Genomic DNA, 24499 nt, shown 5'->3' on the forward strand with positions numbered 1-24499 from the left:
TAAATATATACCTCTCTGCCAACCTTCCACCTGTTCTAAAAAGTTTAATCACTTCAGATTATCTCTCCCACTGAGCTCCCATATTCAGGCACAGAAATCTCTCCCTAGGATCAATCTCCACTAAGCCTTTTACAGTGACCAGTTGGAGTTGGAAGTCTTTCCTTAAAGTAAGTTTTCCACTGACTCCAATACAGTAGGCAGACATTTTATAACAGCTGAGTTAGGCAAAGAGTGCAAGTCCTCCACAGTGAATTTCAGATGGTACAAAATTACTTATTATTTTAACTTGTCCACTGGATTTTTCACAATAATTTCCAAAATACTGAGTCAGCCCTGGCCCTCTCCTTTGAGATCAATCAGTGGAAAGGCTACTTTATTGTAAATGTAGGAGAGTTGTATTTGTATTGATTTACACAACCAGTGCCCCTTGGTGGTCGCACTAAGATAACGGTGCAAGGCAACCACTGGAATTAGAATGGACAGTTTAGGTCTCATGACTTTCTATGTCTACTCCTACTTCTCCTGGGAAGGAGCAACAAGTGAGAAAGGCTGAAAAAGAAAAAGAGCTTAATTTAGTGAAAATACATCACTGCATGGAACAGAAAGGAACAGCAATGCAAGCAGCAAAGCAGAAACTCAGTCCCCAGAAATTACAACACCATACAACTGCACACACAAAAATGAAAACTGCAGATAAGACAGATTGTCTAAAAGATTTCCAAGGTCATCTCACAAAAATAGAATGACACAGTGTTGTGTGAGACATAATAACCCACACTGCTGTTCTGGGAAGCTCTGAGGAACTGATACTGGAGTGATTCACAATGTAAGCAGGATTGCTAAAAGGTTGTTGGAGGGAGATTATCTGTGTAACAGAATATCCCAGCTCCTTGATGACTAGGCTATGTGATTATTAGACCCAGTCGGGAAGGGAGTAAGTTATTATTAAAATTGAATAGGATTATTTCCAGAATGTAAGAGAATGAAAGATGAGATTCTGAAATAAGTTCTGGCATTGAACAGAAAGTCCTTTTTGTTGCTTTCCTATTTTTATAGTGGGAGTCTTTTCAAAACAAGCTTCACCAGCAGTGTTGAACACTGGACAAAACAGTATAGGCTTCTTTGTAGGGAGGAAGAAGATTGGGACCAGGATATGAATGCCCAGAATTAGACAGGAAAATAAAAGCACATCCTCTTGTTCAATAATTAATTCAGAATTCTAATATTCGCAAGAAATGGATTCTCCTACTTAAACTTCAAAAGATGAGCATTAAACCAGAAAAGACAACAGTCTTCCTCATAACTACTAATACAAACCTACTAAAAGATGTGATTTAAATTACTGAAATAAAAAGAGGTGCTGATCCACTTAAAATAAGGACTTAAACCTTTCAACTCCCCTATTCACTGTCAGTATTCATAACTGAGTTGCAAATTTCAAGCAACATTAGACATAATCACTAGTTGCAATTTTATTAGCAAGAGACATGTATATGTGTCTCAGAAATTATAAAAGGAAAAAACTTATCAATTTCCTTGTGCTTAGTGTTCTTAAACATGCCCATTTGTGTGTGTGTCTGTACAGCTCATAATGCATGAAACAGAAAATATTTTATACTTGGTTATGTCTGTTTATTCTGTGAAGCAGAAGAATTTAGTATCTTTCTCTTCAAACATTTTAGTTTCTCACCTCTCCTGTCCCCTACCTGCACTTATTCCACCAAAAAACATTAAATTTCCAGCTAATTATACTGTTCAGCTTATTTTTACAAAGTAAAGTGAAAAGGCAGTTCTGAATTAAAAGTGTGGTTTACAGTAGAATTTTTTTCTCTTGAAAGAGCCATCAAGATACAGAGTTCTCTTTCCTTTGTGAAATCTTATTACTGTCACTTGTAGCCATCCTAGTCCTTGCCTGTGTCTACTGCTGCACCAACAAGTGACTCAGGCAGTGGGTGTCCTGTGCCAAGAGAGGGGATCCCTTGGTTAGGGGGGTAGGCAGAGCCCATTGCCAGCAGCAGGATACCAGCCCTCAGCTCTAGGCTGTTAGAGCAAGTGCTGCTACCTCTTGCCTCTGGGGTCATTTTCTAAGTGTAGGTATCTTATTTTATTTATGCTGAGAACACGCCTTATTTCTTGAAAGTATACTAAATCTTAAAATTATTTTATGAAGGAAAGTCATCAGAACACACCTTTGAAAAAGGTCCATATAATTTTATGTACTGAAAGATACTTTAATATTTCATGTTATATGCCTAAACACAAGTTTTTAATTTGATTGCTTTTATGCATCTCTCCTGATGTCTTCATTATATTAACATGTTTATACTTGAAGAAAACACTTTTCTGTTAAATCCTCTTTTCTTTTGTCCTTAAGCTAGTAATGCAGCAGAAACACCCCACAGTGACAAAAAACAGGGAAGTGTCATAATATTTAACATTAGTAGTTCCTTCTTAAGGATTCAGCTGACAACATCTCCCTGAGGTCATTCGTACCATAACAGGTCTCCCCTTCCAGAGAAACACTGGCCACAATATTGTGGTAGCAGACTGACAATCTGCCCAGCCTGATAAAAGGAATGGAAAATTGGTAAGTCATACAGACAGGAAAGATGAAAAATAAGGCACTGAGATATTGTAATGGATGAGAGCAGCACAGAGCTCTTAAATAAACAGAATTATGAGCAGTGACTGAACAAAACAAGTGCAGTAAGAACCACCCACATGGAGTATCTGCCAACCTCCATTTCTAATGTCACTGATAACTTCAAGGAGAAAATTAAATGGAGTTGCAAAACCGCCAGAATGCAAGGATGACTTGCAGGATCCATAAGCAACTAATAAGCTGTAGTTTGCCAATGTCTGCTCTATCTGTCAAGATCTGGGACCACTGAAATGAACAATTACAAAGCTTTAATTGAATGCAGGGGCACCATACAGAAGTAGGACACTGTGTCCTAGTGTAAGAATTTATGCTATATCCTCAGTTTTCAGATAGTATGAAAACAGCACATGTTTTTCTGTCTTTTTCAGCTGCTCATGTTTTCCAGTTTGCTTCTGGAACTAAGAGACAAGGAAACAATTATTCCTTCACATTCTCATCTTGGTTTTTCTTGATACAAATATTTTTCCCTTTATTAAAAAAAATGAAATTCTCTTTCTGTAACCGCCAACTCTTTACAAATTTGGCATAAATGTAATAAAACACAAGTCCTCAAGCTCCTGTGTGTACTGCTAGGGACACAGAGACATTTCAAGATGGTAAATTATGTGGAAGAAACAGAACCAGTCCAGAGTGGTATTAAAAAAAAAAAATAAATTCACAAACGTCTAAAATTACATAAATTAAAACAGCTATTGAAACCTGAAAGTCTGTATTAGGCTTAAAGGACTCCTCTAGTAAAGCAACACTCATCCTTAAGTTTCTGGCTATGGATAGTAAACATAAGATGCAGAAATTCCTCCACCTTCCGCTTAGCAATGAAGGCACCTGAATTCTGAACTGTTTCCAAACTTTCATCAATGGACACAACACTCACACTTCCTCCCCCTCCTCCTTCCCAGTACTACTAGAATTACATACACTTAATGCAAACTAGAAAATAACTGAGACACAACTCTTCAGCTACTGCTAGCCCATGGCCTGTAAAACAGGCTTTCCTAAATTGGCATTTCAGACAAATTCATGATTAAATACTTTACAACATGCTTAAACATACAGAGATAAAAGAATTCAGTAAGGATTCAGATATTAAGCATCTCTATTCCAGTTTACATTAAAAAAGTGCAGAACATATAGATATATACATAAATAGTTTAAAATAACTGAGAGGGATTTGCAAATAAGTGTTTGAAGAAGGATGAAGAAGTCAAAAAGTAGGAGAACCCTAAACAGCAGAGAAAACCTATTCTTGGTTGCTGTATCTTGTGGACATCTGTATGAATGAAGATTTTGCTGGTTTCTATGAGGTAAAAAATTTTACAGTGATGTGGGAGACTCATCTGCAATAGCTTCTGAAATTCACCACACACAACTCCAGGCCAAGTGTCAGTACCAGCATGAAATATGTTAAGAAGCTTGTCCTTTTCAAAAATGAAAAATAATAAATGAATTTTTTCTTACTCTTGTAAGTAAAGTTCTTAGATACCTCTAAAATCTGACCTTCTGATTTTTCATTAAGAATGTTTATAGTTTTGTATTTTGTGCAATTAGTGCAGAAGTAGAGTATTATTTCCTCTTTGCCTGACCCTTGAAATTTTTATACTTACAGAATCCAGCCTCTAGGTAAATGACATGGCTATTTTTATCTATCTATTTATTTTTAAACCCAGACTAACCTTAGAAACAGTTACATTCTGTTGTAGCTGCTTAACCAGCTCTTTCAGAACAAAAGCTGAGTGAAATCAGCTGTGATTTGAAAAATGCATTTTGCTACCTTTAAAAGCTTATTAGCTGCCAGTTAGACTGTGAGGTACAAATACCTCTTCTGTCAAGGCAGGGTGTGTGCTCTAAGGCCCTTCTGTTTAAAGTTCAACCCTCAACCTCCTGTAATCTCACCTGTGGAACACAATTAATGATATTTGCTAAAATGAGAACACGAAGTAACAGCAAGCAAGAAAAGTCCACAGAATTATTCCCAGAACTTCTGTCATTCAGTACTTCAACCCTTCGCATAAGCCTTTTTCAGGGCTCAGACAAAGGTGGCTGAGGAGACTGTCTGGTACAAGACAGCATTATGGAGCTATTTTGCTCCTAATCATCCTTCCAACAGTTTTTCCTGTGTATCACCCGCTCTGCCAGACTGGCCACAACAGCTACAGCCTCCACCAGGCAAACCACACATCCCTGTGCCTCACCCCTTCCCTGGGAAAGCTGGATATATGTTAGGATTGCTGCAGGCAGATGTGGGAGATGCAGGAGGAAAAGACCCAGCACATTTCAGAATAAGCACTGATAAAACCTTTGTAGCCAACCTACAGACACCTGTCTCTATTTCTTTGGATCTCCATAGTTTTATGGAGTTGCTAATACTGGTTTTAGAGGCAGAGAAAAAAATAGTGGAAAAATTCTTTCCCTTGTCTTATTCTCAGCATAACTAGATTACTTTTACCAAAGCTTTAAAAAAGTTGAGGCAGATTGTGTTATCATCCTACCTCCAGCTACACTGACTTGGAAATTAAAAGCTTACCTTTATCCCCAGCAAGGAGTCATGTAAACAAGCCAAGGACAAACCACAGAGGAATGGAAGAATGAAGAACCTGAGAATTGCAATGTCCCTAAACAGGTGAGAAGAACATGTGTTTCTTCTATCAGAATCCTAATATTGCTGGACTTAGGCATCTAAAGCACATTCATCTTAAGAGGAAGCTTCTTCTACTCCTCCTCAAAAAAAAGGGAAATAGTTCCAAATTATTAACTAGTGGGTACATATATATATGTACCCAAGCCATTATTCTGCTGTTAAGTGGAGTATTTTTAACAGGAGTGATTCATTTCTGCACACAAAAAAGCTGTATTTTCAAGTGCCTGTGATGAATCAGTTGTAGCAATTTTGAACCCTTCTCACGCATTTTCAACGCCCAAACATCAACCAAAACGTGAGTGGGCACATGTGCACACAAACAGTAGCTGCTGTGCCACAGCCCTGTGGATCCCCACAGGCACCCATGGATCCCCACAGGCACCCACAGAGTCACAGAGTGCTGTGCACATTTCCCCTGCCCGGCTGTGTGCCAGGGCCTGACAGGGGCTGGGGTTTCACAGCAGGTCTGCAGAGTCAGGCTCTGCCACCTGAACTGCAAAACCTGCCTCAGGCCCTGAGCTGCAGTCAGGGCTCCAAGCAGCTCAGTGCTTTGGGGCACAAAGGTAGGCCCTTACAGGTGATGTCGACAGACAGAATTTGAGGTGAGGCACTAACGAACTGCCTGCAGTCAATGGTAGATTATGATTCTATTAAGTCACACAGGCAAGTAATTTCCTAACAATCTGGATAAAAGACCCCAAACTGTTTGCAGGCAGGTTTTAACCATACAATTTACTTTAGGATCAAGGCTGAAAAGAGCAGGAAATAATACCATGAATACAGAGAATGAAGAAAAAGCAAAGAAGAAAGTTACAGCTACGGCAGTCCAGAAGGTATATTTATTAAATACTTATCTCTTTAGTTCCTTTTTTACTGTATTATGAAAAATTGGATAAAAGCAGCCAGAGAAGACAGTGTGGTCTGTTATATGTAGTTCCATAATTAATATCTTACCAAGCAATCCTGCATCCTTTTGGAAGATACTACTTCTGCTCTTGGAAAATTCTTGTATAAACCACAATATACATTATGATTCATTACTGATATTATCAAAACTATGACAAGAATTAGCATAAAGTTGGGTTGCATAATACCATTTGATTGACTTTTCAAATTCTCATAGTAAAAAGAAACACATTAGAATGTGAATATGAGTAAATTACTTCTTATATAAATATCAAAAGTAACAGAGGTCTCTTTAATAGCAGTATGGCTGCATAGCAGCAGAACCAGGAAAATAAAGACAAACATGGCACCTTTTATTTCTTAAGGCTCTCCAGCATTCATTACTGAAATAAGACATCTGTGCTAATCCATTGTAAGCTTTAAATATTTCACGAGTCTGCTGACATTTATCTTACACCAAAAAGGATGCTCTGCATCATTTTGCTTGGAACTGGCTTGTGCCTAGGATATAATCTTGTTAATATTAAATGCAGTGAGACAATTGATTCCCAAAGAATAAGATACTGATTAGGTGGCAGCAGGAAAACACTGCAAAAGCTGATCACTCTCTAAAATCAAAGCATACCAAGCATACATAACCCAAGTGAATGACAGTGAAATTGACATTACAAATTGACAATAAACAAAAATAGCCTGTGAATGAGAAACAGATTGTTTTATAAACTACGGGGCTCTTGAAATTCACTTAGTGTATCTCTTTACAATCTTTTTCTGTTTCTTTTGCAGTTTGAGAGGAGCATTTCACAAATTAGTGTTTTAACAGCCTCGGTAATGGAAGGCAGACGCTCATCAACAGCGGGCAGGCTCCGTCAGAACCCCAGTGCAACTGACCGTGTGCGCTTTGCGGATGAGAGATAAACACACACACACACAAATACATTACAAAGAATTAAAAATGCAGACAGACAGAAGCACCCAGCGAAATCCGAGGACACTCGGGTGGGTTTCCCCGGCCGATACAGAGGACGGAGGGCCGGCCAGGGGTGACAGGAGGTCCCCGGCTGCCCCAGACCCGCCGGGCCCCGCTGGGCCCGCGGCGCCCCCGGCCCGGCGGGCTCCCCCTCCCTCCCTCCCTGCGCTGTCCTCGGGCCTACGCCCGCCGTGCCCGGGCCGCCCGCGGCCGCGGCTCCTTTACCGTGAAGGGGGTGTCCTGCACGCTGCCCACGGAGTACCCGTTGTCGCCGGGGTTGACGGCGCCGGTCAGCACCTGGTGCAGATGCATCGCGGCCCCGGCCCCGCCGCGCCGCCGGGACCCGGATGGCTCCGCGGGCGCGCGCCAGGGGCGGGGGGAGCGCGCGCGGCGGCGCACGCGCCGGGGCAGCGCCCGGATCAGGTGAGGCGCGCGCGCGCGCGCGGGCACCGCCCTCTGCGCGAGCCGGGACGGGGGGGCGGGGCCGGCCGTGCGCGCGCCCGCGGGCGGGGCTGGGCGTGGGGTTGGGGCCGTGCGGGGCGCGCGCGGGGCGGGGGGAGCAGAGCCCGGGCCGTGAGGAGGAGGGAGGGGAGGGACGGCCGGGGATGAGCGGGGATGGAGGCGGCCCCGCCGGGAGGTGAGCGGCCGGGACTCGCCCCCAGGGCGGCACGGGAGGGAGCACGGCCGCGGGGAGCTCCGGCCCGGCCCGGCCCGGCCCGGCGGGGAGACGTGTCCCGGAGCGCGGCGGGCGGGGCGCTGAGGGGAGCCGGGTCCGTGCCCTCAGCACGGCGGCTGCGGGCGACCCGCCCCCCGGCTCCCACCGCTGCCTGCGGTACTTAGACATACATACATACATACAAACATACATACATACATACATATCTATGTTGCTTCTGAGGGCAGATTGGTTTGTTCCCCTTAAGGATCCTCTCGTTTGGTCATATCCCAGAGAACTTTAGGCAAAAGGTGGAGTCTTTAAGGGGAAGGCAGAAAATTCAAAAGATTTTACACTGAGATCAACCTAGGGAAAGAAACATTCATAAGAGGCATTATGCCCGATAAATATGTATGCTGGACTGTCTTTTACTTCAAAGGGGAGATGGTGCCTTGGTATCTTGAAACTTGAAGAACATCCTCTCTTTCAGCCACTTAGTTGGTTTTGTACTTTTGAAAGCCTTTACCATTCCACAAGAAAGAGCTTTTGAGCACCATGTTTCTAAGGTTCTGTGAATATTTTCCTCATGATTCTTAATGGTTGTCTCAAATTTTCACTGGGTATGCTTGAACAAAGTGTATTTTTCCCTCTGGAAAAGCTACTTGTCTGTTTTTCTCCAGGACTCAAATTCAGGTGTTAACCTGGAGAAAATCGTGTTCTTCAATCCACAAGATGCAACATCTGTTCTCTGCTATTATTTTTTGAACTGTAATGTGTTCTTCTTCTTTTTTTTTTCTTTGTTGTTACTGTTTGAACAGGATTGCATCCAGAATGATCCTAATTTGTAAACTGTTGTTTATTTCTGTTGGTCATTCTCTGTGTGCTTCTCTAGAAGGCCTTAAAGGCATTCAGTCACCTGTGGGGGATGGTCCCTTCCACTGTACTGAAAAGACCTTGCTACAACACAGCTTTTGCTTGTTCTTTTTTTAAAACTTTATGGTAACTGATAGCCTTGCATCCCTAGGGGTATCTAAATGCTGAACGTTTTTGGTAGTGCATAGGTGTCTAAGTATTTCTCTGTCTGAACCTTTCTTGTCCACAATTCCCACAATCACCCACAAATCCAATTTTAAAAAACAAAAAAATAGGATTGAGTTGTTTGGCAATTGTTCAGTTGTAACAACTTAGATGTTATGAAAACAGAGGTGGAGTAAACATAAATTACTTTTAATTCTGATATGTGGCATGACAATGGACTTTAATGACAGGATTAATAGTTAACTAGTTTTGTTGGCTGAATTTATTAACAGTGTGCTCTCTGTTAAATTCTTATCCTGTAGAGATATTTAATAGACCTTTTACTGAACAAATGTGCTCAGAATAATTTTCAAAGCATTAGTGTCCTAATATATAGTAGGAGGCACTATTATTTTAATGTAAATGTTTTTCTTCAGGTAGAATAATGAGTGCTCTGTGCCCTTTCAGTTCTGATCGTTTGTGTATCCTGTCTTTCTGTCTCTTGCATACAACTGGAAAACAGAATCCCTCCAATGAAGTCACAAATGACCACATGCAATTCATTCAAGTGCATTAGTTCATGCACCATCTTCTTTAGCCTCCACTCTAAGATATGACTTAATAGAATTACAAATTTTGTTGTCAGTTACACACTAATTAATTTCCTGATATATAAACAAGCATTCAGACTGAGTCTTCTGTTGGCACTAGGTGTATAATAAAGATGTTTGGGGAATTGTCCCTACTCCTTTCATTGGGGACAAAACCCCAAAACAAATCCCAGATCCATTCTGAGTCATATTCTACTCAGGGTTTCAGTTCTTCATTTCAGAGGCAGATGTTTCTGCCCTTAAGGATGTAATGAAAGGTGTTGCATGAATTTACAGAGCAAATTCCTATCCAGGAGCTGTTGGACCTCAGAAGAAGTTTCTGGTTATAAACTTCTCATGACTGTTTTCAAGCACAGCCAGGTCTTCAATACCAAGAGTTTTACAAACACCACAGGAACAATGCTGCAGTGAAGGCTGAGAAAGGCATGAATTTAAAACCACTTCTGAGAAACTTTAGTCAAAATATTTTGGACTCACATTTGAAAAGCTTCTTAAGAGTTCAGGTTTTTGCTGCTTTCTTGGCAGCTCTCGTACTGGGGGTATTTCTTCAATTTCAAGGTACCCTGTTGCTAATACATCCTTACTTTATGAGTTATTAAAAATTTGTAAGGGAGGAATTTTTCTCTTGTGCTATTTTCTTTTGGCTTTCCATATGGTACCATTCTTGAATTTTCCTGGCACCTGTGTAGGCTGTTTTTGAAACAACATGCAGATCTGCATGTTACATGCTGTGGGCTTTTGCCTAATATTTTCTGCAGGTACCTGACTGCATCCCAATCCAACATTTTCAATATTCACTTGCTTTTGGTAAGACCTTAGCTACCTTAAGGCTGTTGTAATATTATCCATGCTTCCAAAGATTGTAGTATGGGTTTTTAAGTTGGAATTAAAACCAACCAAGCTTGTAACATTATAGCTGTCAGTTTTGCTTCCTTTGAACTGCTGATGCAAGTAACGTGTGCAATCGTGTGCATTTAGCTGAACCTCTAATTATATTCTTCTGTTTGCAGTATTAAAACCCAATAAATGCTGTCTTTTAATCTAAAGGTATGTTTGCTTTTGGGGAGGAAGAAGAGTGGAGAGTGTATCCACACCGTTTGTTTGTTTTATTCTTTAGATGCTCAGCAGAGGCTTTGGAAAGCAACCCCTCATGTAGAGTCCTTAGCAAGGCCTTCCAAAGTCCCTCCTGGAATATCTCACTGTTTTCTTGTCTGTACAGGGAATGCATTATGAAAAGTGTGCAAAATAAGAATTTGCCCTCTGTGCAATGTCACAGGTGTAACTGAAGCCCTATGTGCTGGTTGCTGGGGTTTAGTTTGGTTGTTTGAGGCTCTAATCATTAACTCTTAAATACTCGTCTCTCTTGCCTAAGCACTCGAGCTGAACCATTGCTAATTAACCCAATGGCATTTTCTTGGCTGAGGTCAACAATTTATCTCTATGGGCTGTGGCTTGGGCAGTATGAATGTGTTTGCTGTGGGTAGATTGGAGACCACAAGTATTTTATTTGCTTTATGCATTTCCAGGCAGCCTGTCAGGACAGATATGAATCACTTGAAATGAAGTTAAGTACTTATCAATATTCCATCTCACTATCATAACTCTGAGGCATCTCCTCAACTCTGCTTAGTGTGGAAATTTATTTTGAGATGTTGAGGGAGTTTCTCATGTCTAATTGACTTTTAAAAAGCTGAGGATATAAACCAGACCACATAGTTAATAATAACTGGGGCCGTATGAAAGTCTGATATTCTCCTCCACATTCTCTGCCTCCCAATCAGAGTAAAAAGTTGAAAATAAAAAATCTTCTGGAAAATTAAAATAAAAAACTTTTTAAAATTCCATCCACCCCTCCAATTTGGCTGCCTTGCAGCAGATCTTGGTTTAATGCCTGCTCATAATTTGTGTCTATAGAAAAGCCTTTGAAAGTTTCTTGCAATAATATACAAAGAACATTAATATTTTAAGTATATGCAGTTATCTAAAAGAGGCATCTATGGAGGGTATCTTGAGAACAAAGGGCTATCTATGTATTCAGTTGCAAAAATAAATAATGAATCATGTAAGGTTTCTAAGAGGTAGCAGTAAGTTTGACAGCAGCTGATATGCAAAGCTCTATGGACTTCAATGTTTCAAACTGGGGACTGAATTATTTGGGATTTGTGTTACTTGTAATAAATAATGAATATCAAGTAACTGTTGACAATAAATATTTTCTGAAGAGGATTATATGTGCAACAACTCAGTTCTTTGTACCTTCTCTCCAGGGAATGTGAGAAGTCTGTAGAGTTTTCTAACTGGAGCTTCTCAGTGCGGAGACACTTGAGGATTGCTGGTTCCTGTGTCAACATTGGTGAGGGACGTGGATTTTCTCTGGTCTTCAAACTGATCTTCAGCATGCTGCAGTACATGTAAAAGTGAAATTTGCTTGACTCCTCAGTATATGTGCTCATATAGTACTGAGAATCTCTAGGGTTATTTTGGGATGTGAACTGTGTGTTCTGATCTGGCAGATAATGCTGAGATTGTAATAAAGATGTCCTCTTCATCCTACAGCTGCACACAGGATATGAGAAATGAATGTGATGCTGGCCATGGTTAATTATGTTCTGCAACAAATACACTAAAAGTGCACTCTGGCTATCCAGTCATATACCTTAGGGTAAGATAAAGGGTGAAATCTGGGCCTAAATAAGGAAATATTTTTGCCAATGAATTGGTTGCTGGGAAAAGTGCAGGTTTTCTTTAATTTCTGTATATTTTCTCGAGATTTTATTGTGCTTCCCTAGTTCATGCCTCACCCTCCCATCCTTTTCTGTTTTCCTCTCTCCATCTCTCTAAACTTCTGAATTCCCTAACTCAGTTTAAACAAATGCTGAAGTCCCTTGTACCTATTATGGAAATTCTGGACAGCATAGAGAGGCTGTCCAGAATTAGGCCCCCACTGTTGGAAAGATTGTGGTGAAAGTCTGGCACAGGAGAGAAATGGATGTCAGCACCTTCAGTTAGTGGGAGTGATGCTGTTAAAGAGAAGGTTGATGTCACAAGGGCCGTGGCAGGGCAGTAGGAAGGGGACTGAGGAGGTGCAGCCATGGACAGGCTTTATTCACTGTACTCCTCATGAAACACCTCATCTCACAGGAGGGGCTCCCCTCATTTTACCAGCCTAAAGCACAGACCAGCTGTTTTTTTGACCTCAGGTGTTTTTGTCTAAACTAGAATGGTTGGATTTGGGTTATCTGTTTTTGCCTGAAGAGCAGAGGACTATGTTAATTTTGTAGTCATTGCAGGGGTGATGAAAAACCTGGCTGTCATTAGGGAGAATACAGGGAGAAGCCAGACCTGAGCAGTAATTGCTCTCGAGTGGTCGGTGCTGAGCACCTCTGACAGGTAGCAGTGTGTCCATGTGTTGTGAGGGTGTGCACAGGAATAAATGAGTTAAATAGTGCTGATATTTGCCAGCAGCGTGATATGGAAATGCTGCCCACTGCATCACACAGATCTGCTGCCATCTGTTCACAAAGGTTTGCTACATTAGGAGAAGTAGAAAATGGTATCATTTCACTTGTGTTAAGACTTGTGGAAAAACTTTCTTTTTGTTTTTGTCTGGATGTTTATTATCTCTGAATTCAAGTCAAGTGTCTTTATTCATAATACCTCAAAATTCCATGGATATTGCAAATTTAGGTAAAGGAGTCTCAGCTAAGTAAATAATACCTTTTTTCTCTATCCCTTCATCACAGATTTTTTTTCTCAGTTTAAGCAAACATAATTGCAGTAATTAGAGCAGCAGGACAAGTAGTTTGTTCTGTGGATTATAGAGTATTTTTTATATTTTATTGATGAAATGACCACAAGAGATCATTTCAGAATGACCTTGTAGTCAATGTTATAAGACAGTCTATATTTTGATCTTTAGTGTTAAGCAGATCAAATAGAATAATTACAATTTCTACCATGTTTATTACCGATGGGCGTTTGCCATTATTCTTGGCCAAATAACTTATTTAAAACATTTTTATTTTGGGTACTGGCTCTGCAACCCAAGTAAGTCTGTGGGGTGTCTGTTTGTAGAGGGTCTCAGACTACTGAGTGTCAGACACTCCATTGCAAAGAGCTGTTTGGGCACCAGCCGTGCTGGGCCACTGGACTGTGCTAAAAGATCTCATGCACAACATATTGTATCTATAGGAATTATATTCTGACATTCAAATGCTCTCTGATTTCTCCTAACACTTCTTTGTGCCTTATTAATTTGTTTTGATGTCATCAGCTTTCACTTAGCTAAAGAATCTGTCAGTATTTTGCTGGCGATAAGAAGAACGGTTGGCATATCTTACCTTCTGCCTGTTCTTTCTGGGGATCCATGGAGCAGGAGACATCCAGGATGAACTTCTGTCTGTTCCAACAGCTTTTTACTGGTAACACCATGGTACAACTCAACTGTTCCTGAAAGCAGTGGATTTGGTAAACCATGAATTTGGCCTGCTTTGTATCAAAGAGTCAAAGAAATGCTCACAAGCTCAAAAGCAGCAAAGTGGTTTCCATTTGGTTCTTGTACTGGGCCCAGTTCCAGCACAAAGACTGATTATTTCCATTATGTCTTGGTACTAAATAAATGCATGCAATGATGGAAAGGAGAGATGCTTAGGAGAGTTGGATCAGCACTGCAAATGACTGGATTGTTTGGTCTTGCCATCCCCAGTAAATGCAGTAGATATAAATCATCTACTTTGCAGTCTATTTATTATGGTTTGTACAGCTTAATTTGATGCTTGGGTGCTTAGACCTCTAGCAGCAGTGTAAATTCTCCATCTGTGCAGTTGTACTAATGTAAAGAACCCAGATAAATTTACAGACCTGGCTGTTGAGCAGAATCTCTGTTCTGAAGAAAAATGAAACATTTTATTGAAAAATAAACAAGAACAACTATTGAATAGGAATTCAAAAACTCAAAAAAATGTGAAATAATTTTTATTTTTATTATTTTGAGTACTAGACACTGAACTGTTTGAAATGTAGTTTCCTCCCACCCCAAAAGGAGAGTAACTTAGGAAACCTGGGAGCTGATGCTGGAAAAGCACCAGGAATCCTTTCCACTTCCAACTGCAGAGACTAAAATGAACTCTAATATTTTTTAATTCATGAAAGATGTTTATAGGTTTATATGTTTTGCATTATAGAGCCCAAAGGCCTAAGGAAATTATGATGTTGTATGCATTTTTGTTCAGTCCTTTTATAATCTTGTTCACCTGGCAATACAATTTGTAATTTTTTTTGTGGTAAAAGACAAATTTCCAATATATGTATAATTTGTCAGTGCATTTAAAAAAACATATCTACAACATGAGTCCATTTTAAAACTCTAGTCTCTTGACTGCTCCAACTCCCAAGGAACAGAGTGGCTGAATATTGCTGGCTTTTTCTCTTGTTTCCAGCTGAGTGAAACTGAACAGATGGGAGTGGGAGAAAATATGACGAGCCAGTGCAGACAGTGTGAATAATTTGTTGGGTTTTGGCGGTTTTGATTTTTTTTCTTTTTTTTTTTTTTTTTTTTTTTTTTTTTTTTTTTTTTAATTTGCCAGGACAGTGCATTTACTGCAAAAAGGCAGCAAAAATATGCAGGTGTGTTTGGAGCAATGTTTTTCCAAGCCTCAGAAGTTTCTTCAATTGCTACCTGGATGTAGAGGGAAGGGAAATGGTCCTTGCTACTGTATTTAGCAAGGGTTGTATCCACAGGGTAGTACAACCACCAGAGTTTCAGAGCTCTGCCAGATGGTGTTAGCTGTGAGTAAGTTCTGTGTTTCATTTGGTAAAATATTTGTCATGGCAACCGAGGAGCCTCTGACTCATTGGTCCAGTCAGTGGTAGAAACCACCAGATGTGAGGCTGGACATAAGAAATGTCTCATGATGCTTTTCAGGCAGGTTACTTTGCCCAGTGAGATGTAATTGAAAATTCTTTTCACTTATATTTCCATCTCAGGGTTCAGCAGACCTTATATTTTCTATTTCAAAAACCTAACATGTCTGCTAAAAAATATCAAAACATTCACTAAATTTTTCTTTATCTTGTTATTACAGTAACTGATCAAAGGAGAATTTAACTTTCATAAAATCCTCTCCTCCCCATATTTGAACACACAGTAGGAAGATTAGCCCAGGAATGGAATATTTAGTAGAACAATCAAAATGAGGGGGTATAGGCTGGAAAAATGCTGGATTCTTTTCCTCTACCAGCTCTTAGAGGACAAGATGTGCAAAGTGGTATTCTGACAATCTATGCTAGCCAAAAACCCCACAAGCCAGCCTTTTTGCATGCTTAGTTCTCACTTATTCTGTTCTCAAAAATTTATTCTTCAGTTTGTCGGTTAGTGTCCCAAAATTCTTATCTGTCCCTCCTTGCTAGTAATTAGTAAGTAGCAATCTTGCAAAATAGATCAAAATAATTTCCCAAGGAATGCTTTGGTAGCTGCCTTGGAAAAATGACTAAGCATCCTCAGAGGCAGCCTCATATAATGTGTTATGTTTCAGGAAGGATACATATATGTCTTATACTGACAGAATGGATGCCTAGAGACACAGCAGAAACCTTTGAGACATTTTATAAGCTTTTTTAAGTTAAAGGAAATATCTAGGGACACAGATGGCTGCAAACCTTCACCCTTCCCATCCATAAAAGTGAAAGAGTACAAAACCCATAGAATATACAAGACTTTTGCAACATAAATAACCAGAATCACTGTTTAGGGATAGGACTTCCTACATTGAGAACTGATTATTCTCAAGAGAGAGACAAGACCTTCAGCTGTCTCTATTAGTACCAGCCAGGCTTTTAGTTCTCTTTCTTTCCAGGAGTATGTGGGTTTTGGTCTTTTGGAATGGACTGATGCCAGAGAACCTTCAGTTATGAAGTCTCTTTTACTGATCCCAGAAGATCTTTCTTCATACACTAGTGAAGAAAACTGTATTTAGAAAGAACCTGTACCAAAGAGACTCTTAGGACTTTAGTTGATGTGCAGCGGTACCACTTTGTTGTATTTGATTGACCTGTATCTTCTTACAGCATTTTGGGATCATTCCCCATTTCAAAGAAATGCCATTCAAATATGCATCTCTACTTTCTTTATACATACATATGTATCTCTTCCTTTTTGATACAAATATAACCAACCTACTTTAGTAGCTAATGAAAAACATAAGTATGGACAAAATTGCAGGATAACTGTTAGCTTATCTGTGCTTGATTTTGACCAAACTGCTTCTGTTCGTGTCATCTTGCAAGGTTTCTTGGTGTGAGGGACATGTGCTGGGTGTTCCAGTGGCTTGGCACTGTGGCAGGGAAGCAGTAATGTACAGAAATGGTTGATGTACCCATAATTTACATTTGTGTTACTCTGACCCAATCGTGCTGCTTGTCAGCCATCTGCTGTTAAAATGAAATCACAGAATAGGAGAGGGAAAGGAAAGAAACATTCTGTCTTCTGTCAGTCAGCATGTAGCTCCCATGTGGATGGAATTATTTTGGAATGATGTATGAAACAAATGGAGCTGCTGGTAATGGCATAAAACTACACTGAGGTGTATTGTTGTGAGCGTAACGATTTTTTTATTTCCTATGCTTAATGTATTCTAGAATGATTGTGCAAAAGAAGTAAAAAATCAATTCATTTTAAGTAATAATCAATTTTCAAGAATCAAGGGAACAGGCTTTTTAAACTTTTTTTACTTTTTTACTCTACATTTTTACAGACTGAAAAGATCAAAGAGAATAAAAATCAGATTTACTAATGAGAAAAGAAAGTGCTTAAACTGCAATGATAAACTTGATCTGAGTTGTTTTATATTTGAGTAGTTTTATATTTGAAGTGATGTTTTTACAGCTGATCCTTTCAATACAGAATCAAAGGAGCTATTTAGTATTGCACTTGGAAAACTGAATGTTAAATACAGTTCTCCTCTGGGAGAAACCATATCCTTTTTTATACTAAAAACACTTTAAAAATGTTGATTTTTGTCCTGAGTGATTTATCATTTGTTAACTGATTAGAAAGCTGACAACCTGACACTTGAAAAAGCCCTTTCCTAAACCTGATGAAAGGAAATTCTTTTAATGAATTTGCTTTATTCAGGCTAAAATAGAGCTTTTCTAGTAGAAAGTTTATTTACTGGCAGAAAAAAAAGAGGCAGTTTATAGAACCTCACCTTTAAACCTCATTTACAGATCAACCCCACAGACATACAAAGCTCCATGAATAGTTCTTGTCAGTGCTGGATTTTAGTATCAGTTGATAAAAAATGATAACAAAGGATCTCTTGATTTTTACCCTAGGAGCACATTGGTTTTGTTGTTCTATTTGACACCAATTAATTAGGTTGTTCTGTTCTCAGAATGACTGCATAGAAACAGTTGCTTTCATGTATTGTTGTTCTGTGGCAGGATTTTGTCTCTCACTAAATTGGATCCTATTCAGTCAGAGTTGAGGCAGAGATAGTATTGATTCTCAGGAAAACACAGACCTCCTGAGAGTCTGTACTCCCACTTAGTCATCTGTTTAAATTTAATGCTGGTCCTAAATATGTGGGTATTTTATAGGGGATTGCCAAAGCATGTGGCAGTAATTCCACCAGAAAATACGTGGGAAATGCAATAACATGCTGCGATTTTTATAGAGCATTAGTGACACCCAGTGGTTATATTCAGTCATGGACTAATAGACATGAAAAAGTTTATTGTAAACTTATAAAATCTTATAAAACTGGACGTCAAAGAACCCATGAAAAAATTGTTTGTCTGTGGGTCTTTGTCTGGTGTATATGCTGCCTGTAGTTCAGGCTTCAAAGTTTAAGTAAGCTTAAATAATGGGAATGAAGAGGGAAATATGCACTTCAAATGTGTTATGAAATGGTTCTCATTTTATCACGGACTTAATGGCAGTGGAGAAAATAAAAATTTGGTGCTGTGAGGAATGCACTCCTTTTTCTTCTTCTTTCTTTCTCTTTGCTACCTCCCCCCGTTTATCTGACATTATTTTAAAATGGTACACTGTATTAATGTATGATTTATTCTTCTCTTCTGCTATGGCTTAGGTAGCTCTTTACAGAATGCTTGTCTGCTGTTTTAACCTATTTTCATTCTCCTTTTTTCATTCCCTCCCATGATTGGTTTGCTAGGACTCGATTAGTTGTTTTGCAAATACATTTAGCAACTGATTAATGTTTGCAAGGTGTTTTGAAATTACAGGTCATTAATTATTTGTCTTCTTCTGTCAACTCTTGCCTTATTCACAAGCAAAACCTGTTCCTGAAGCCAGTCCTACAAAGTTCCTTATGATTAATTATTTTATTCAGCTTGTAGCAGGAGGTCTGAGCATTTGTACAAAACCTTAAAATTACTCTCCCAAATGCAGGTGATCACAAGGACAGTTATTCCAGCAGAGGATACAGAAAATCCAGACAGCAGGACTTTGTACCCCAGTGACACAAAGATGACACATTCTTATTAGTACGCTTCTGGGTTCTGGAAAGTTGAAGGAAGAAAGGAAAGAAAGGATGATTTGGGGTGAGGTGGAAGGTAACCTAATTCATATTGAAATTTAGCTTTTGAGCCTCTCTGTGTACAGCTAGGGGATGATGTAAACTTTAGGATTTATGAAGGAAATTTGGGTTCAGTTTCCTGCTTTTAAAATGCAACCCCTATTGTTCTAAATATGTCTGGTCATGACGTGTAAAATGATGATATCAGTGTTTCCCAGGCTTTGAGAATAAATATACTAAATCTTAGAGACAGTATGGAGCCAGGCCAGTGCAGTCTGCACATGCTTGATTTGGTGGACCTAAACTGTGCCTTCTTTCCCACTGAGAAAGGAAAATAAATCTTTTACTGATGGAGGATAAGAAGTGGCTTTATAGAAGAGAGAGAATGTTTTAATTGATTTTCATCGGGATAAAATCCTATTATTGTTAGGGAAGACTTTCCTAGCAGTGTGCTAGTCCCTTTTTAAGAGATGCAGAGGGCAGTCTCACAGACCATGGCAGCATTTTTCAGCATCTGTTTTACAAGAGGTGATGTTGTTATGAAGGGGCTGATTTTCAGTCTTGGAATGGGCAGCAAAATGCACTGACCATGAACTAGAAGGCCACTCAGATCTCAAAGTTAGTCTCTTGAGCACACAGTATCTATAGCTCTTACTGTCCATTTCTGTATAATAGTGATCAATTTAGAACAAGTAATATTTCCATTCAGACAGGCTACTACTCTGCTTTATGATTGCAGAGGAGAATCCATGAAATTGAAATGAGACCAGTGGGGGATTGATTTTCCTTATATCTGTCTAGCTTTATCAAGACTTGAGCTGAAATATTCAAATATCATGTTTTTTCAGATTCATACCTTTAAGTATACAGAATATATTTATCATGTCTCCCAGAGAAATGAATAATACCATGAAGAGCTATTTAATCATGAGCATGGAGATTGCTCTGCAGATTGCAGTGCTCTGACAGTGCCAGTCAACATGGAATATGAAAAATTATGCTGGGAAACAAAGTGTCAGAGTCATAGTTACTTACAAAGCAGTAAACACAGCCCATACTTTCCAAACAACACAGAGATATGAATAGAGAGAAGCAACACCATCTGTTCTTATTAACTAAATTTAGAAATACAAAATTAAAATTTTAACTTGTTTGTGATATCTGATACATCATATTATCAATACTGGTATCCAGCCTTGTCAGGGAGAGTGGAATTAAGAATATTCTGAAGGTGACTGAGTTCTTTAATCCTCTTTCACTTTGAAAGAGCAAATCTTCAGTTAGGCTATGAAAGCTGATAGACAGTCACAGTCAGTCAGCTCCAAAACTCTAAAAACTCTCCATCTTAAGCCTATTCTGTGTTTTAGCAGTTCTTGCACAATGTGTTTTGTTTTGCTATCATGTAGAATCAAGCTGCACTTGTGAAGGTGTGACATGTGTCTGTGTTTCAGCATTCACACAGGTGTGATGGAGTCTTTCTTTCACATAGACATGGCCTCAGGCAATCAGCATAAAACTTACAAATGTGAGGACTCCTACACACAACAGGAACTTTAGTGAAAAAGATGGTGCTGTGTGGGAGATGGCTTAAAGACAAGAGATGAGGGAATGGAAAATCAAGTGCAACAACATGGCTGTGCAGGATGAAACAACGATTCTTTGCAGTGACAGCTACAGGACTTGGTCTCTCTGTGTGACATTTCTCAGTGTTGCAGAGACAGTCACTGCTCTGATTATTTACAAATTTCATCTGATTGCCAGATCTTTCAAGGGAGATCTTTCTATGAAATAGAAATGAAGTATCTGCCTGCTGTTGATCACTTGATGTCACCAGAAGAGTGTATGCGTGTGTGGAGGCACATCTCACCAGTTTTGTGGGATTAAATGTTTTTGCCTTATCCAATGGCTGAGCGTAGGTTTGTGCTGAGAGAGGTTGGCTGCAAGGCAGAACTTGGACAGGAACACAGGTCTCAGTTCAGGCAGCACAGACTTATTGCCATTACTGAAATAACATGTTTGCTCTGGCTGATTGCATGTGCACTTTCTAAGTTTAAATTGGATTTTAATGCCTCTAAGTAAGAGCCTTTCTCTTCTCAAACCATGACTGATAAGAAAAATTTAAATAAACTGACAAGGGAATTTCTTCTCCTTTTGCATGAAGAACCTTCAGCTCAGGAGACGTATTTAAAATTCTTGGCTAGTTTCAGCTATTTGGAAGAATGGAACGTGGGTAAGAGACTTTTGGCGACTGAATCCACACTCACAGAAGCCAATGGTAAGAAGTACAGGAACATGAGTGTGAAGAAGAACAACTGTGAAGAGGAGCAGGCATCTTCAACAGCACCTCTGCAGCAACCACTTTCTATTTAAAATAGAAACACTTCTGAGTGGTGTGGTCTGAATAACTTTTTATAAGGAGCTTGTGGGTAATTTCAAGAATGTTTTAGGCTCTACCAATATTTTAAGTCTTAACTAACGAGCACTCAGAACATCATTTTTAAGTGTTGTTACTTTTTTTGGAGTCCAAATCGGACATAGGTGCCAGCCAGAGATGATGAAGTTGGTACTGAGGATCCAATTTTCAAGCAGTGGTATCTTTCTGTAGGGAAGTGTTTACATTTCTTGGCACTAACAGAGAGATAAAATGGCTGAGGCAGTGAGGTGGGTTTTTCTTTTTTTGGCCAGATTTCATTTTTGGATATAGAGAATGTCTGAAAAATTTCAGCCCCATGCCTAAAAATCTTAGGCATATAAGAAATGGGGTATGTAAATCAAATGGGTGGAGTTGTTCTGCTGGTTTGGAGCCAATGCAAAAGAGTCTTTTCAATATGAATTCCAAACAGCTGCTTGGTCTTGCATAGGACATTTCTATTTGTTATTTCTGCCTTCAGGTACATCAGATTCCAGTCCTTATTGTATGAAGAAGAAACAGACGTACATGAACATGGATTGGTTACCTTTATTTGAAACTATTTTCCTTATTATTGTTCTGAATTCAGAAGAATAAATCATACTTTCAAGGGGCAAGTTAGGTAACAATTACACAATATTAAAGGGAAAAGAATGAAAAGCACACAATTCTTGATCAACCTTTAGGCTCACATATATTCATCCAAATATCCATTCATTATTCACAATTAATAGTTGCTCAATAATATTTAATGGTAACAATTCAGGAAAAAAAGGCTTAAACTTAGCAAAGTACTTCTTTATTACGAATGATAATATCCTTGATTTCTGGTGTACAGAAACTGTTTCACAACATAAGTCACTGCTAGAGATTTCTGAAGTATTTATTTGCATTCAATACATATTTCTCAAAGTGAATCAGCATGCTAAGTTACAAAATTACAGGTTTAAATATTTTTGAAATAAATATTAGCATTTATAAAACACAGCAGTCATTTCAAACTAAATATGCTGTGATGAAATTAAAAATAAAAATCAACCTAGATGTGAAGTAGTCCTTAAAAAAAGAATTCCAAAGCTGTTCATGCATACGCAATCTCCTGCTGGAGCTAATAATTATGCAATAAGCCCCACTGCTTGTTCTGAATTTCTTCTGTGCATGTTATGAAAAGAAAATATATGAGATTTAGACAAGAGCATAGTCACACATTTACCCAGCCCAGGAGTAGGAGCTGAATGCACAGGTACTTTTATGGAGAAAAATATTTCCAGATTTGAAAATGTAACATAGAAACCAAAATGATGGGACTTACAATTAAGGTAACTTTCATAGATATTCTGCTATTAAGTAATAAAGATTCAGCAAATAATTTGTCTTGTATTGTATTTTAAAATATTTTCTGAAACTATTGAAAAATACTTATTATTAGAACAAAATCCATTAATGCAACGTATTTTTATGGCATATTCTATCACACCTTACAATGATATTATAAAAAAGCCCAGCAGCTTTTTTTTATATTGGACCTTGATCCAAAGACTATATGAATAAAATAGATTGATTAGTCATTTGATTAGTCATTTGATAGGCCTCTTTTATACTTTAATTTTTGGCATTACCCCAGAAATTTTTAAAAGGTCTAAAAATATTGTTTCACAAAAGCTGTAACTGAAATGCACATTTGAATTATTACTTCTTTGAATTGCAGGGCAGCTACTATAACATTCCCTTGAGAAGAATCATACCTGCAATAGAGTGCTTATATAGGTTTGCTAAATGGATTAAACTTCTAATAACTGATGGCTATTTTATGTCCTCCAAAAAAGAATCCTTGGAAAAAAGAGCCCAGGTTGAAGTGACCATCCCTTTTTAGTTTGGAAACCACCTGGCCATGCTTTAAGGTAAAACTCTTTTGAAGTGTTGTCTACAGGAAATGTTCTGATTACTTGGGTGGACATCTGTTCTGTTTAATCAATCTGAAAAAGATTGGTTTAAGGGAAAATGGATTCCATTTTTTAAAATGACAAAAATTGGAAGCAATATAGGGGAACAAGCTGAGGAATGACAAAGATGTGAAAATCATCAGTGTAGTTCATTTGAAGACATAGCTTATTGCATTTTTCTTGTGACAAGTGTTAGGTCAGTGTAGCTGACAGACCTTGCTGGGTGACTTATAAGGAAATGTAGACAATGCCTAGACCAGTCCTGTTTTCCAGGTACTGTTTTCTTGGGTTTATTTGTTCAAAGAGGTGTGGCAGTTTTGCCAAAGCACTTTCATTGTTTAATGAGTTTTGATTCCTGGTCTAATACCTTGAGCAAATCTGAGGTGATGCTTGTTATGCTGGATGCTTCACAGACTGAGTAGTGCTTGGGGACACAAAGAGATTTGGGGCCCCAAAATATGAGAGTTTTGCCTTATAAATGGTTTTCAGGTTTATCCCCAGACCAGAGTCTTGGGATTGTCACAAGGCTTGTGTTGATCCAGATTGAATTTGTGTCTAGCTTTTTTGTTTTTTTGTGAACAGCAGACAATATTGAGATTGGAGAAAAATGAAAATATTTGAAAATGTTTCTCCTAGGGATGGAGTCCTCGCCCTTTTAACCTCTCTACAAAGACCTGGTAGAAGGTGGGCTTTATCTCAGCTGGCTGCATACCAGTGACCCATGGCTGCTAACTGAAGGATTTAAAGGACTGGAGAGCTGGAATGATGGTAATTTTTTTTCCTCTTAGTTTTTTTTTTTTTTTTTTTTTTTTTCCCTCCACAAAAGATATAACACAGGAGGGTGTCTGAATCGAGCCTTGCTAATTGAAAGCAATTCTCAGAATTTCATGGGGGACTACTCTTCTATTTAATAAGATCGTATCTTTTTGACTTGCAAGTAGGCTACTCTTATGTGAAGCACATTGCAGTTTGTTCTTTTCAGAAAATGGGTTCAATCATGATGCAATTTAGATAACTAAGTTGAAGACTGTCATCCAAAAGTGTGTTATGTAGCTATTAAACAAAATAAGTGCACATTTAAAGAATTGCTTTTTGATGTGTTGTTTTTTCCTTCTCTGATTGCTCTTCTGATGGGTTGAATGAAATATTGT

At 38.9% G+C, this 24499-nt stretch overlaps 1 protein-coding gene and 2 long non-coding RNA genes across 3 annotated transcripts in view; 2 read left to right on the forward strand and 1 right to left on the reverse strand.

Moving 5' to 3' along the window:
* Positions 1-7591, reverse strand: part of DMXL2 (Dmx like 2) — a 49307-nt gene extending 41716 nt beyond the window's left edge. The window contains exon 1 of the mRNA XM_083871094.1: positions 7402-7591. Coding sequence (XP_083727220.1) covers positions 7402-7488 — 87 coding nt within the window. The 5' untranslated portion in view covers positions 7489-7591. The remainder of the gene's footprint in view (positions 1-7401) is intronic.
* A 173-nt stretch (positions 7592-7764) lies between these two features.
* On the forward strand, positions 7765-22020 carry LOC310914727. Its single transcript, XR_014591080.1, has 4 exons — positions 7765-7813; positions 11727-11812; positions 12016-12121; positions 21887-22020. It is a non-coding gene; the product is annotated as an uncharacterized lncRNA (long non-coding RNA).
* Positions 22021-23940: 1920 nt separating this feature from the next.
* The window catches only part of LOC310914729, a 42368-nt gene continuing 41809 nt past the window's right edge, over positions 23941-24499 (forward strand). The window contains exon 1 of the long non-coding RNA XR_014591082.1: positions 23941-24116. This is a non-coding gene — a long non-coding RNA (uncharacterized lncRNA). The remainder of the gene's footprint in view (positions 24117-24499) is intronic.

This window comes from Zosterops lateralis (assembly GCF_965231275.1).
Source record: "Zosterops lateralis genome assembly, chromosome: 13".
NCBI classification, from domain to species: domain Eukaryota; kingdom Metazoa; phylum Chordata; class Aves; order Passeriformes; family Zosteropidae; genus Zosterops; species Zosterops lateralis.